Raw genomic sequence first — 14,789 nt, forward strand, 5'->3', positions numbered from 1 at the left:
GGGGGCCTCCATGTACAGGCTCCCCTGTTCTTCACAGTGGCTCTGAGGAGTCAAGAACAGGCTTGTTGGTGGCCGTGGCTGGTATTAATATTTATGGAAGGCTCCATATGCCTTCCTGCAGGATTTCTCTGTCTTGCTGTCCTACTCCTGACCCTTGCTTTAGCCACACTGGCCTCCTCACTATTTCTGTAACACACCAGGCGCTCCTGCCGCAGAGCCTTTACTCGTGCTATTCCTTTTCTGCCCAGGATGCTTCCTCCCCAGGAGTCCTCCTGGTTCATGCACTTACCTTGATTCTGATCTTTGCTTAGATGTCTCCTCAGAAGATCTTGCCTGACTACCTTATTTTAAAAGTGAATCTCCTATCCCGGCTTTATTTTTCTCCTTAGCATGTGTTACCCTCTGAAATTCTGTACATTGTTTGTTTTTGAGACAGTCTTAGTCTGTTTGGCTAGAGTGCAGTGGCGCAATCTTGGCTCTCTGCAACATCCCGCTCCCAGTCTCAAGCGATTCTCCTGCCTCAGCCTCTGGAATAGCTGGGATTACAGGCGTGTACCACCATGCCTGGCTAATTCTTGTGTGTTTTTTTTAGTAGAGACTGGGTTTCACCATGCTGACCAGGCTGGTCTCGAACTCCTGACCTCAAGTGATCTGCCTGCCTCGGCCTCCCAAAGTGCTGCGATTACAGGCATGAGACACCACAGCTGGCCCTGGTGATTTATTCACTATCTTCCCCTGAAGAATGTGACTTCCAGGAAGGGAAAGATTGTGTCTATTTCTGTTCCTTGTTGAATCTCTAGTACCTAGAACCATGCCTGGGCCTGATGAGGCACTTGGTGAATGTTTTTGAATGAATACTCTGAGCTAGGTTCTTTAATCGGTCCTCATCACCCGCATTGTACAGATGAGGGAACTCTGGGCAAGCCTGGCCAGGGTCTCGAGCTAATTATGGGTGGGCCAGGATCTGTACTCAAGTAGTACACCCAGTGTGATGGGCAGGGGTGGCCTGGGGCCATGGTTTGTCAACCCCTACGCTGGAAGGTGATGTTTTGGCACAAGAGGAGAGGTGCCCCAATGTATCCTGTGTCTGTAATTGATGGATTTGTCTCTGTTTCCTCAGGATGTGGTTCTGAGACAGTCCCTGTCCCTGATGGCCCACGGAGCGACTCAGTGGAAGGAAGTCCCTTCCGTCCCCCGTCACACTCCTTCTCTGCCGTCTTCGATGAAGACAAGCCGATAGCCAGCAGCGGGACTTACAACTTGGATTTTGACAACATTGAGCTTGTGGATACCTTTCAGACCTTGGAACCTCGTGCCTCAGACGGTAAGAATCAGGAGGGCAAAGTGAACACACGGAGGAAGTCCACGGATTCCGTCCCCATCTCTAAGTCTACGCTGTCCCGGTCGCTCAGCCTGCAAGCCAGTGACTTTGATGGTGCTTCTTCCTCAGGTAATCCTGAGGCCGTGGCCCTCGCCCCAGATGCATATAGCACGGGTTCCAGCAGTGCTTCCAGTACCCTTAAGCGAACTAAAAAACCAAGGCCGCCTTCCTTAAAAAAGAAACAGACCACCAAGAAACCTACAGAGACCCCCCCAGTGAAGGAGACGCAACAGGAACCAGATGAAGAGAGCCTCGTCCCCAGTGGGGAGAATCTAGCATCTGAGACGAAAACAGAATCTGCCAAGACGGAAGGTCCTGGCCCAGCCTTACTGGAGGAGACGCCCCTTGAGCCTGCTGCAGGGCCCAAAGCTGCCTGCCCTCTGGACTCAGAGAGCGCAGAAGGGGCTGTCCCCCCAGCTTCTGGAGGTGGCAGAGTGCAGAGCTCACCCCCTGTCGGGAGGAAAACGCTGCCTCTTACCACGGCCCCGGAGGCAGGGGAGGTGACCCCATCAGATAGCGGGGGGCAAGAGGACTCTCCAGCCAAAGGGCTCTCCGTAAGGCTGGAGTTTGACTATTCTGAGGACAAGTGTAGTTGGGACAACCAGCAGGAAAACCCCCCTCCTACCAAAAAGATAGGCAAAAAGCCAGTTGCCAAAATGCCCCTGAGGAGGCCAAAGATGAAAAAGACACCCGAGAAACTTGACAACACTCCTGCCTCACCTCCCAGATCCCCTGCTGAACCCAATGACATCCCCATTGCTAAAGGTACTTACACCTTTGATATTGACAAGTGGGATGACCCCAATTTTAACCCCTTTTCTTCCACCTCAAAAATGCAGGAGTCTCCCAAACTGCCCCAACAATCATACAGCTTTGACCCAGACACCTGTGACGAGTCCGTTGACCCCTTTAAGACATCCTCTAAGACCCCCAGCTCACCTTCTAAATCCCCAGCCTCCTTTGAGATCCCAGCCAGTGCTATCGAAGCCAATGGAGTGGACGGGGATGGGCTAAACAAGCCCGCCAAGAAGAAGAAGACGCCCCTAAAGACGTAAGTTCAGGGGTGGCGGTGGTAAGGATCGGAGGCGGGGGTGCACATTGACTGTGACTGTTGGTCATGTGCCTGGATAACCTTCGACTGCCCTAACCTTGCCCCTGGGTGCTGTGATGATGCCACGCTTATGGCCGTTGCACCAGGCAGACAATATACGTGTTTTCCTTTCTCTCTGCGGTCACAGTGGTGGCATTTTCCCATCCACATACCCCTTTGTGTCCTTGATCTTTTGCTTTAATAAATCAATGGTCTAGAGCTTTACTTGTAGCCAAAGACCTGATGTTCAGCTCCAGAGCAGTCTGGGAGATCCCAGAGAGGGGAAAGGTCCATTAGAAATCTGGTTGATCTCCCTATTGGTGAGTGATTGCTGTTTGGAGAAGCTAGGAGATACACCCTTTAAAATGTTAAAATTTACAGTACTTGTTTCTGCCTATTAATGAGACATTAGCCCAGGAGGCAAACATAGTAGATTCCAGGAGGCCCAGGAATGAGAGATGTGGCCTGGGCCCCTCCCTGCTGTACCCCAACCAGCCTGTAAGAAACACCCCTCTTTGTCTCCTTCCTCCTCTCCAGTCATCTTTTGTAGACAAAGTCCCTGCAAGTTCTGAAGAGATAAATGGAGCCTGAAAGCAGGGAGCAAATCCCCACAATCCCCAGGAAGCCATTAGTCCTTGGCTCTGTGGACTTGGCAAGACACAGACACTTGACAGGGTCAAGTATATTGTGCTTAAAAACCAAACACCCATGCCTCTAGAATCCATCCCAAGACCCGGCTCTAACATGGATGGCTGCTGGTCCTTTATTCTTTGGCCTCTGTGGTTAATACCTTGGCGATTTCCTTACTCTCATGGGCAGTATTGTCAATAATTTGACAAGGCTAAGGAGATCAGTCTCCCAGGGGCAGCAGAACAGACCACAGCGCTGGCCCCTCTGGGTCTGTCTGGCACAAAAGAGAACGACATGTTTACCTCCATTCTGGGCTCCCCCTAACGTTGAACATCTGAGAAGAACCCAGGGCCTCCTGAGAGGAGGTCTCTGTAGCAGGTTACCTTGGATCAACCTGCCACTGTCTAGTGGTGGCTGGAGGCCATCCTGGCCACAATAGGGACTTTTTTCTTTAGATCAGTTCCCCAACTAGGTCCTTCCTAGAGACTCCCTAGAATTCACGTTGGAAACTTGATTTCAAGCCTGGAAGAGGAGAAGTCTGCAATGGCTGGACTGCAAGGCCATGCTCTCTCATCTGTGGAATGAGAGCCAACCTTAGCCACCGCCGCCTCCTTCTCCAAGATATGTTCTGTGTCTCATAGGCATCCCCAGTCACTTTCTTGTTTGAGCATCAGAGCTAACAGGGGTCGGGGAAGTTTACCCAGCTTGTGGTCTCACCTCTAGTGCAGAAGGGACTTTGGCTTGGAAGATCTTGCATGGGTCTGACAAAGCTCTTGGGGCACTACAGCTTTGTGGCATCATTAGGACCAAGAGAGGAAGGTAGGAAGGTGTTCCCCAGCAGCTCCTTCCAAAAAGCTGGGCATTGCCCACCTTCAGAAGTAGACCTTACAGCGATGGCTGCCGTATCCTAACCCATTAATAACCAGTTGTCTGCAGATTTATCTTTTTTGTCAGTTCCTTCTGTCTGTCTCTCTTTTTCTTTGTCTTCTTGTCTTAGGATGGTTGAAGATGTGATGTCTGTGTGTTCTCTGTTGTAAGTAAATTTAATGCAATCTGCTTCTTATGCCAAATGCGCTTATTTTTCTGCCTTTTGTTTTTGCTTCCAAGCCAATTTTATTTCCCCTCTATGGCTGCTACTGATGTATTTATGTGGTGGGCCTGGGAATGACGGGGCATGGGGCTCCCCAGTAGCAAAGATTACTTTTCTGTTTCATAGTGATTCGCATAAGAGACTGCTTGGCTGTGAAAATGTGATTATCCAGCATCTGCCTGCTTGTCAGGAATGGAACTTTTTTCCCTCCCTTGCATATTGGATGTCTTCATCTGAAATCATACATTTTTTTTTTTAACTCTTCATTACATTCTTTCATTTTAAATTGGGCTCGTGGGCGATTGCTTTCAACACTACTGTGGCTTCACGTTAAAATAACTGTCTGGTCTAACCACAGGCAGCGATGGCCACAGCTTATTCTTGCTAACATGTGAAGCAGAAATGTTTGGGCCGTTCCAAATTGAGGCCTGCAGAGTGCCCTGAAATGCAGGGCCAGCGTAGAGTGGAGCACATGGCTGTGAGAGCCATCGCCAGGCTGCCCCAGTCCTGCATCCTCAGTCACCCAGGACCTGGCTGGGTGTCAGCATGCCTCGTCTGCCATCTTTGGGTCACTTGTCAGTAGAAACAGAGCTGACCATTTCTGTGCCTCTGCTGCTTTGCCTCCCCTGGCCAGGAGGGATCTGTGGGCAGTTCTGGGGGTCCAAAGACATGCAGCTTCTCCCTGTCCTTACAAGGGAAGCTGGCCAGTCCAGGTGGCCAGCAGTCCCAGGATAGGGTCGAGTCCATCAGACTCTCTTCTGCCCAAGGGATTCCTTGAGTATTTTCGAGCCACTTAGCAACTATAAAATATATGATTATATATTTATATGCATGAATAAATATATGCTTCAAGCTGCGATGGCACTGTTTTAATGGCAAATGTTATAAGAGCTGTAAATAGCCATTTGTAGTATTTTTTTTCATGATTAAATGCCATTGTTGGAGTGATGTGAGAGAACACAAGGAAGGAACTTGAGTGCCAAATTAAATTGCTCTGCCCACCCAGTTAACGTGCAAAGCAGGGGAGGGCGGTGGGATGTAAGGAGAGGGATCGTCCCCCAAAGCCTTTGCTTTGCTGGGAGTGAGACCATCCCATGGAGGGGCTGAAACGGGGCAGGGGCCAGTCTACAGGGTGGAAAGAGCCCCCATTCTGACTGTGGAAGTGACCCCCAGACTGCTCGGTGGACTGAATGGAACTGCTCAGGCTAAAAGTCATCCCTTCCTCCTGGGATCTGCTTCCTTGACCCTTCAGGAGTCTGATTTGGTGTTTCCTTTGCCTCCCAGCCCCGCTATTCATATGAAGGAGAAACAGGGAGAGAAGAGCTGTGAATCTTGTCTGTTTACCATGGTTAAGAGAAGACCAAAAAATTCATCTCTCCCCTGGCCCTAGCTTTCATCAGGATTCCACCTAGAAGCCTTCAGAGCATGGGAATCCATTGAGCTTGAGGACCCTGTGATAGGGAGGATTCAGCAGGTTCTCCTTGAGGACCCCGAACTTTCTTTCTGCGTGGCCTCCTTCAATTGTTCCTTAAGTGAGGTGTCGCCTTGCCCGTCTGTAAATCGGTGTCCTGAGCCTGGAGCCCCTCCCTGAGCCTTAGTTGGGTTCAGACATCCCTGGAAGAATCCGGATAAATTAATCTGCTCACCAAAAATTTGCTTTATAAAATAAGAACATTTAGTTAAATTTAGCTTCATTTTCTGGGTCGTTCTCCAAAATGGCATCTCTTTAAAGATTTCCAGCTTGATGGATCTTTCCCTTGGGGGCAAAAATAATAGCTGTTAAAAAGTGAGAGTGGGTAGCCAGCGTGGCCGTCTGCTCGCTGGTGTTGCAGTGGCAGAGGCGGGAGGGTGGCCTGGGCCAGATGGCTCCGCAGAGGCAGTAGCTTCGGTCCGCTCTGTGCTGCTCTGGAGTGTTCCATCCCTCTGCTTGTTGTGTTTACGTTTTCCATTTTGTTTCCAGTGACACATTTAGGGTGAAAAAGTCGCCAAAACGGTCTCCTCTCTCTGATCCACCTTCCCAGGTACAGTGTTCCTTTGATCTTGATGGTTTATGCCCTCCCCCCCCAGGGGGGTTTTCCTCCCTTGTTGACAAAGCTTTGCTTTCTGCTCATCCCGGGCCTGTTTCCAAGATCATGTTTCCAAGACCCTCTTCTTGCCTCCTGTGTGGAGGGTCCCTTGATGTTTGCCCGACGTTGTTTTGATCCCTTCACTTTGCAGAAGATCAGAGGGTGTCCCGAGAGTAGGAAGACGTTCAGGAAAAATGTTAGTTGGGCTCTAGAGGACCCGCTCTGCTCCATTCAGGCCAGTTCATCTGCTGTGAACTTCTAGGACTGTCGAGTCGAGCAGGTCTCTTGAGATGAACAAATACGCAGTCTCTTGAGATGAGGTGAAAAAACTCAGCAAGTGTCAGGAGCACTGAATTGTGTAGCCAAAATTGGAGTGGGAAGCAAAGGGAACCCCCTTCCCTAAGGAAGTGGGGCTTGGGTTCTTTCTTTATTAGAGTCCCTCTTACCAGTTCCTCCATCAGATAGATTCCATTTCTTCTACCCTTTACAGACCAAGGAAAGTTATCCTCAAGCCTGTCAGTCATACGGTTAGGGCTAATTTCTGGGTCATAAAACAAGCAGACCTGCCGCCCCTCCAAGTCTGAGCCAGCAAAGCCCCAGCCTGCAGACCCTGGCCAGGGTGGGGGCAGTGGAGGGAAGCATGCAGCCCTGGGGATAGGGGCTCAGGTCCCAGCTGCAGCTCTGCCCTGACCTCTCTAGGTTCCCACCCTGCCCTACTCCACTTCTCACTCTCCTATGGAAATGGAGAGAAGATCCCCCTTTTTCTGCCTCCGGGGACTGGTGTGATGATGGTCAGATGATTCTGGTGATATTGATATGCAAGCCTGAAGCACTGTGTGAGCATCACACAGCTGTCGTAGTCATAAAACTAGCAGGAAAGCTCAAGTAACCAAGACACAAAATCCTGACTTCTTTTTTTTTAAATTCATGGTCATTCCCTGAAACAAACCATCATAAAAGGAGATTCATAGAGGGAAGAATCTGTGTGTCCATCCATTTCCTTAATGGGCCATTTGGAGCAGAGTCCGAGAAAAGCATGCAGAGGATTGTGACCGGGACCTGTCCTGGCTAATGGGTCCCCAGACCTGAGGGTGGGAGCAGTTTCTGACCAAGAGTCTGATGAGAAAAGACACTGTTGCTCTTCTCTTTGCAGGACCCCACCCCAGCTGCTACACCAGAAACACCACCAGTGATCTCCGCGGTGGTCCACGCCACAGATGAGGAAAAGCTGGCGGTCACCAACCAGAAGTGGACGTGCATGACGGTGGACCTGGAGGCTGACAAACAGGACTACCCGCAACCCTCGGACCTGTCCACCTTTGTAAACGAGACCAAATTCAGTTCACCCACTGAGGGTAAGCAACTCTGTGGCCAGCCGGACCCCCACTCTGCCTCGGAGAATACTGCCCCTAGGGAGCCAAAGGCCAGGGGAGAAACTTCTCAGCCAGGTAACCATGTGATCATTACTGTGAGATTGTCTGCACGTCTCCCGCTGCACTTGAAGCTCAGGCTGTGTTTGAAAACAGCCTGAGACTTGCAACCAACTGTCCCTTGACCCAAGACTCCTGCTAAGAGCCAGCACGGTGCCCTCTAACTCCACCTCAGGACTCCACCAACTGGGTCCTGAGCGCCCACTCGAGCTTTGCCCATGGCTTATGTCCCCGCTGTGATTTTGATAAACACAGCTCCAAGGGGGTGTCATTCAGGTCATACTTTCAGTGTAGGTCACTGACCTGGAGTTGCTTGGCGCCACTGTTATTCTTAGGCCCCATAAGGTGTTCAGACACTATGGCCACACCTTTTAATGAAGCCTCAAACCAGAGATTTACCCCAGGCTTGCTAAGAGGACATGATTCCCTCTTCAGAAATGGGCTCCGCACACTTTGCTTAACTCATTATATCCTCCTTCCTCCTGTGTATATTCAATTTCAGTGTTCTTTTTTTTTTTTTTTTTTTTTGAGACAGGGTTTCACTCTTGTTGTCCAGGCTGGATTGCAGTGGCTCGATCTTGGCTCACTGCAACCTCTGCCTCCCGGGTTCAAGCGATCCTCCTGCCTTAGCCTCGCAAGTAGCTGGAATTATAGACGTGCGCCACCACGCCCAGCTAATTTTTTGTGTTTTTAGTAGAAACGGGGTTTCACCGTATTAGCTGGGCTGGTCTCTAACTCCTGACCTCAGGTGATCTGCCTGCCTCGGCCTCCCAAAATGCTGTGATTATAGGTGTGAGCCACCATGCCCTGCTCATGCTTCCTTTTTGATAGGAAAGCCTTTTTGACGGAGAGCTAGCGCCTTTCTTGGGAGGGGTGACCCCATTGCCCTGACCTGTCGGTGCACCACGTTCCCAGCCCTCCAACCCATTTTCTCCTCCAGCCACCTCTGTGAGGCTGCCCAGTCGGCATTTTGACACCCCAGCTTTTGTGATGGTTTTGAGTTTTCCTTTCTTGATTTCTAACATTTTATTTTATTTATTTATTTTTTTGAGATGGAGTCTTGCACTGTCGCCCATGCTGGAGTGCAATGATGTGATCTCGGCTCACTGCAACCTCCGCCTCCTGGGTTCAAGCGATTCTCCTGCCTCAGCCTCCTGAGTAGCTAGGATTACAGGTGTGCACCACCACGCCCGGCTAATTTTTGTATTTTTAGTGGAGACAGAGTTTCACAATGTTGGTCAGGCTGGTCTCAAACTCCTGACCTTGTGATCTGCCCGCCTCGGCCTCCCGAAGTGCTGGGATTACAGGCGTGAGCCACTGCGCCTGGCCGATTTCTAACAGTGTTTTTGAACTGAGTAGAAATCACTGTGAAGAAGATCATACATGAAGGTCTGGTTTCCACTTCTTTGCTGCTAATAAGAGACTAAGATCTCCTTTAAATGGTTTCCTCCCTTTCTGGGTGGAGTGGTGGTGTCATGAGGGTGCAGGTGGATGTTAATCGTAGCTCAAAAACCCCCAGCCTTCTTCTGGACGCTCTTCCACAGTCAGGCCTGGAGTCATGGTTTGCTTTGTACCCACGAGGTCTTGGAATGGTACCAGCATGCATTTATGGTAGATCTATTTCATGTTTTTCAGAGTACTGGATGCTTATCTTCTCCCTACCCAAAACTGGCTTTCTAACTTTGACAATGAAAAGATGATCCAAATTATGGATGCTTGTACTTTTTGGCATTTTGTTTTCTGTAAAATAAAGCCTTTTGGTTGACTGTCAGGTTGACCCTCTGGTTTGGGGCTTGAGAGGTCCAAAAGTGAACATCTCGGCCAGGCACAGTGGCGCATGCCTGTAATCCCAGCACTTTGGGAGACTGAGGCAGGTGGATCACTTGAGCTCAAGACCCAGATGTTCAAGACGAGCTTGGGCAACATGGCAAAACACTGTCTCTACCAAAAGTACAAAAAATTGTCTGGGCATGGTGGTGTGTCCCGGTGGTCCCAGCTACTCAGGAAGCTGAGGCGGGAGGATTGCTTGAGCCCAGGAGACAGAGGTTGCAGTGAGCTGAGATTGTGCCACTGCACTCCAGCCTGGGTGACAGTGAGACTCTCTCAAAAATAAATAAATAAATAAATAGAAAAAAATAAAAGTGACCATCTTGCTCTCACCTGACCCCAGAGGCCCTATGATCTGGCCTCAGCCTCCCTTGGATCCTCATTTCCCTCTGCACCTGCATCCGAGGCAGGAGCCTCTTCCTGGAAGACCCCTTACTCCGCTGCCTCTGCAGTGCTGCTGCAGACCCCGCCTGCTGGAACACCCTTCCCCCTACCCGCACTGCACTCCCCCGACCTTATCCCTGTTTCCCACCCTTTCCTTAGTGCTGCCTCCTCCCAGCCTTTCCTTGGACATGGGATCCTGGCTCCGCCCACTTTCAGTGTTTGGTCTGGGCTGAGCTGGGGGTATGTAACACCAAAATAATGATGTGTGTGCATTTCTTGCTTCCCAACTAGCTTGTATGTTTCCTGAAGGCAAGAACTTTGTCAGGTTCATCTTTGTTCCTTACAGCACCCTCAATGTCATGGGGCTAAAGTCAAGTTTGTGAAATAAAGTCAATACAAGGTCAGGCAGGTCAACAGCTTAGTAGTGTCAGCTCAGCAATGTGATCTTGCAATGGGCATCACCTGCATCAGGTGTGGAGCACTGTGGGGAAGAGGCTTTACATCCCAGAGGCAGCAAGGGACATTTGAGCACAGGCATCAGACTTGGCCATTTGGATAACACCTATGATGGGTCACATCTGTTAAGCTTGGTAAGAAATTTCTAAATGTTGGAGAAACGCATTTAGAAACCATCCTGAGATTGGGGCCGGGGGTGGTGTCTCACACCTGTAATCCCAGCACTTTGGGAGGCTGAGGCAGGCAGATCATCTGAGGTCAGGAGTTCGAGACCAGCCTGGCCAACATGGAGAAACCCTGTCTCTACTAAAAATACAAAAATTAGCCAGGCATGGTGGTGGGCACCTGTAATCCCAGCTATTAGGGAGGCTGAGGCAGGAGAATTGCTTGAACCCAGGAGGCGGAGGTTGCAGTGAGCTGAGATCACGTCACTGCACTCCAGCCTGGGTGACAGAGTGAGACTCTGTCTCAAAAAAAAAAAAAAGCCGATTGGAGCTAGGCATATGATTTTGATATGTGTGTGTCTTTAGTTTTCCCATCAGGAACCAAATACATGCATTTTTTTCCTTAGAAAATGTAAAAATACTAACAGTACTTTCAGGGCTGATATGTACCTCATTCAATGGTGGCATTTATTTGTCCATCTTCCACACTACTAAAACAGACAACTTACTAGCTGAGTGACATATTTGACAGTTGTTTGTTTCTATAAAGATTGAACAAATATGTAAATACATGAGTTTGGAACAAAACTTGGTTAAACCCATTACCTTAGAAAATGGGAAGATTTGGGAAGTCATGACTATAATTTTAGTTGGTAGACAATCAAAAATCCTTCATCAGTGTGAAGACACAACAGTTGCGGTTTCAGGAGGTACGGCCCCACTGCATCTACCTCGCTGATGCACCCAGGGTCCCTCCAGCATCTGGATGTGGAAATACTGTTAATGTAATGAGGTCCGGTCTAGCAGCACCAGACACATGCCCAGGGGTGCTGATGTGATCATCAGAAAGAATCCGTGCGGGGCCCCAGCTGTGATCTGAGACTCTTACAATGAAGTCATCAACCGCAGGAAAAGGAAATGTTGAGTGAGAAATAATAATTATGATTTAAATACATATTCGCTATCGTATTAATTCTATAGGTAACAATAATAAGCTAGGGCCTGTCATTGGGTGAGGACTTACTTTGAGCTGTGCAGTCTTCTATATTCATGATTTCATTTCATCCTCTCAGTCTGCAGAGTGCTTTTCTACAATTCCACATTTTAAGAACAAGGATATAGAGGCTTGGAGCTGTTAATGACTCCCCCAGTATCCTGGCACAAATCCGTGGAGAGCCAGGTCTGCCTGACTTAGCAGCTGTGCTCTTTCTGTGAGCATGGAGAAGGCTTGCTGCCTTCGCCTGTAGAATGAGGCTATTGACTAATCACACTTTCCTACCTAGGTCCGTAGGAGTGGAGTGTTGAAGAGCTTCAAGTTGTCTTTAATATTTCAAAACACCTGAGTGTAACTAGTTTAGAAGGATGCCCAGGGGATTAAAATACCACACTTGGGCTGTAATCGTATCAACTCACTAGGATGACACTGGTCATCTTCCGCGGATGAAGAACTCATTGACAGTTATAAATGGTTTTCTTTGCATGGTTGCTTAGCAAATGCCCTTTTTTGGTGCAGTCTTTTAAAGCATGATGCAGTGGGAGAAAACTTAACCCATGTGGTTCTTGTGGAGGAAAAGATTAGCAACCATTGGTCTACACAGCTGAGTCCTCTCCTGGCTGTCCAAGAGACCCTGACAGAGTGCAGTTGTTTTAGATTCACAAGTCTCAGTGACTCTGGTGGCCACCCAGTTTCCCTGTGTCCTTTAACACAGCTCTGTTAGTCCCTCCTTCCCACTCCGACAGAGGGGAAAGCGCCCTCCTTGGAAGCCTCAGCTGTTCTTTAACGGCAGGCATCGTCTCTGTCACACTGCGGACACTTAGAAGGGTGATGGTGGGGAAGCTGGGAGCAGCTCTCTGTCTCTTTCCGTGGACTCTTTTCTTCTCCCCTAATGTAATGTCACTTAGGTTAAAAGTTCCAAAAATACTAGCCATGAGCAGGAATATATATGATCATGCTCCTTTACATTTGTGTAACCCATAGAAGGATTTTTATCTTAAAGTATTTCATTTTTGCCTACAAAATATAGGCTCTTTGAGCTCCACTTGTGAGATAAGTCAATAGGCAAGGAGACATCGGGTGAGTTGGCTTCCCTGATCCTGGGAACAGAGACCTAGACTCAGTGGCATCCTTCTGGCTTCTGCTGAGGCTCTTTCCTGTTCCCAGCAAGCCCCCAGCAACCAGAGTCAGATGAAAGCAGCACTGAAGCCCTCTCGCCGTGCAGTGCCCCCATAGGAAATAATTACCAAAAGCAGCCGTCAGAAATGACGGGACTGGGGAACAGTAACTGAGCCTCTTCGGCTAGGAGCAGCCACACACGCTAGCAAGGGCTGTCTCCTCCAGTTGAGAATATGATGTGCCACTTGGTATGGTGGCGTCACCCTTCCTGGCCTGCCAGCTGTGTGTGGCATGGTGTGAAAATGGGGCTGAAATTGGATGTGGCTTCACCCCTGTGCCTGCCCTTTGAGGCTTAGGATTTGAAGCAGATGAGTGAAATTTTGAAAACCATCAGAAAGATATTTTCTCAAAGGATCAGAGATCACCCAAGATGACAGGAGGAAGTATTTATTTTTCTTACATCCTGTCCAGGTCACTTTGTAAATTATAAATCAGGACCCCAAATGACTGTGATTGCAGCAAGCAGGGCATGTTCCGAAGGAGCATCTCCAGGCGTCTGCCACTCGTTTGGGGTTGACGGGGAGGAGTGTGGGCCTTCTGAAACCAGGCATCTCACAAATACGAACACTAATGTGGGTGTCAGAGAACCCCACTTTTGCACCATCAGTTGCTCCTTCTGAAGGGAGGAATGGGGGACACAGGACAGTGTGAAGGAACTTCCTTTTGGCAGGTAGCAGAGAAGGCAGATGAATGAGCTCCGTGAACTAGAACTCACCCAGATTCAGCCACCAGAAGAGCTGAGGTTCCAAGTGGGACGCTTTAGTGAGGCGAGCTGGTTACCAGAGCCGGGCACTCGCCTGAGGCCACAGGTCCCTGGAAAAACTCTGCGGTGGTCTGTTGCTTGTTTGGTGTGTCCTGGGTGCCCTGTGCTGTATTGGAGTGTGTTTAAAGATTTCTGTTAAATAATTTAGGGCTTGTAATGCCTTGGCAATCGTAATGATACTTTAGAAGAGGCAGCTGATTCACTATTATTTTCTCAACTTAAACAGCTTATAAAAGAACAGTAAAATGATAGTCTCAGGGTTTTGTACTTGGAAAGTGATAGATAGATCAGAGAGAGACCCTAAATATCACCTCGTCCATCCCTGTCTCCTTCCTCCTTCTCTCTCTCTCTCTCTTTTTTTTTTTTTGGAGGCAGTCTCGCTCTGTTACCCAGGCTGGAGTGCAGTGGTGCAATCTTGGCTCACTGCAACCTCTGCCTCCTGGGTTCCGGTGATTCTTCTGCCTTAGCCTCCCAAGTAGCTGGGACTACAGGTGTGCACCCGGCTAATTTTTGTATTTTTAGTAGAGATGGGGTTGGCCAGGCTGGTCTTGAACATTGAGGTCTGACCTCAAATGATCCGCCAGCCTCAGCTTCCCAAAGTGCTGGGATTATAGGTGTGAGCCTCTGTGCCCTGTCCTGCTTCTCATTTTTAAGGTGAGGTGGCAATTAAGACTTTACAAATTAATGCTTCTGTCTTAAGCTGGGGCAGACCCTGGGGTTCAGGCTTGGTGTGAGAGTTGGAAACACACTTTCTCTACTTATCTCTATTCAGGATGCAACAGGGCTTTCTGGCCTTTCATCCACAAAACTGTCTTCGATCTCATGAGCTGGCCATGCCGAGTAGAAGGATATGTTTGCCTCACCAAGGGAGATTCAGAGATTCGTGAAAGATTGTCCACTTGCTTAAGTAGTTGGGGTTATTCAACCATTTGCAGGTTTTAAGAAAGTCCTCCAGGAAATATCTCATTTTAAAGCTCATAGTTTTTGGATGATGCCTTTAACAATAGGCAGAAATAAAGGGGCTTTAAACCAGAACTGCTATTTATCTTTATTTTCATCTTTAAAAAAGTCGAAAGATTAAACTTGATGAATTGCCACTGATGCTTTTTCACAGTGGGTTTCTGAGCAGGTCACTCTTCACCTCTTGGCTTTCTTTGTAAGTAGAAAAGAGGCATCTGGTAGCTCCAGATTGTGGCTTCTGTGAGGACAAAAGTCCATTCTGGTCTTATCCACCACCATATCCGCTATGCCCGGCATAGTGCGAAGCATATAGGAGGTGCTCCATTCATTTGCTGGACGGGGAATTCAGTTGAGCGTCAGCTCAGTTTCCAGGTA

General features: G+C 48.9%; 1 protein-coding gene across 21 annotated transcripts in view; it reads left to right on the plus strand.

The window, feature by feature from the left end:
* Positions 1 to 14,789, plus strand: part of TACC2 (transforming acidic coiled-coil containing protein 2) — a 258,151-nt gene that overhangs the window by 212,398 nt on the left and 30,964 nt on the right. For 11 of the 21 annotated variants that reach the window (XM_050804563.1, XM_050804557.1, XM_050804568.1 and 8 more), the window contains 4 exons: positions 1,121 to 2,432; positions 4,099 to 4,134; positions 6,152 to 6,212; positions 7,411 to 7,612. In XM_050804563.1, coding sequence (XP_050660520.1) covers positions 1,121 to 2,432; positions 4,099 to 4,134; positions 6,152 to 6,212; positions 7,411 to 7,612 — 1,611 coding nt within the window. The remainder of the gene's footprint in view (positions 1 to 1,120; positions 2,433 to 4,098; positions 4,135 to 6,151; positions 6,213 to 7,410; positions 7,613 to 14,789) is intronic. The other 10 variants (XM_050804560.1, XM_050804569.1, XM_050804567.1 and 7 more) reach the window with 3 other exon arrangements.

Source organism: Macaca thibetana, chromosome 9 (genome assembly GCF_024542745.1).
Source record: "Macaca thibetana thibetana isolate TM-01 chromosome 9, ASM2454274v1, whole genome shotgun sequence".
NCBI classification, from domain to species: Eukaryota; Metazoa; Chordata; class Mammalia; order Primates; family Cercopithecidae; genus Macaca; species Macaca thibetana.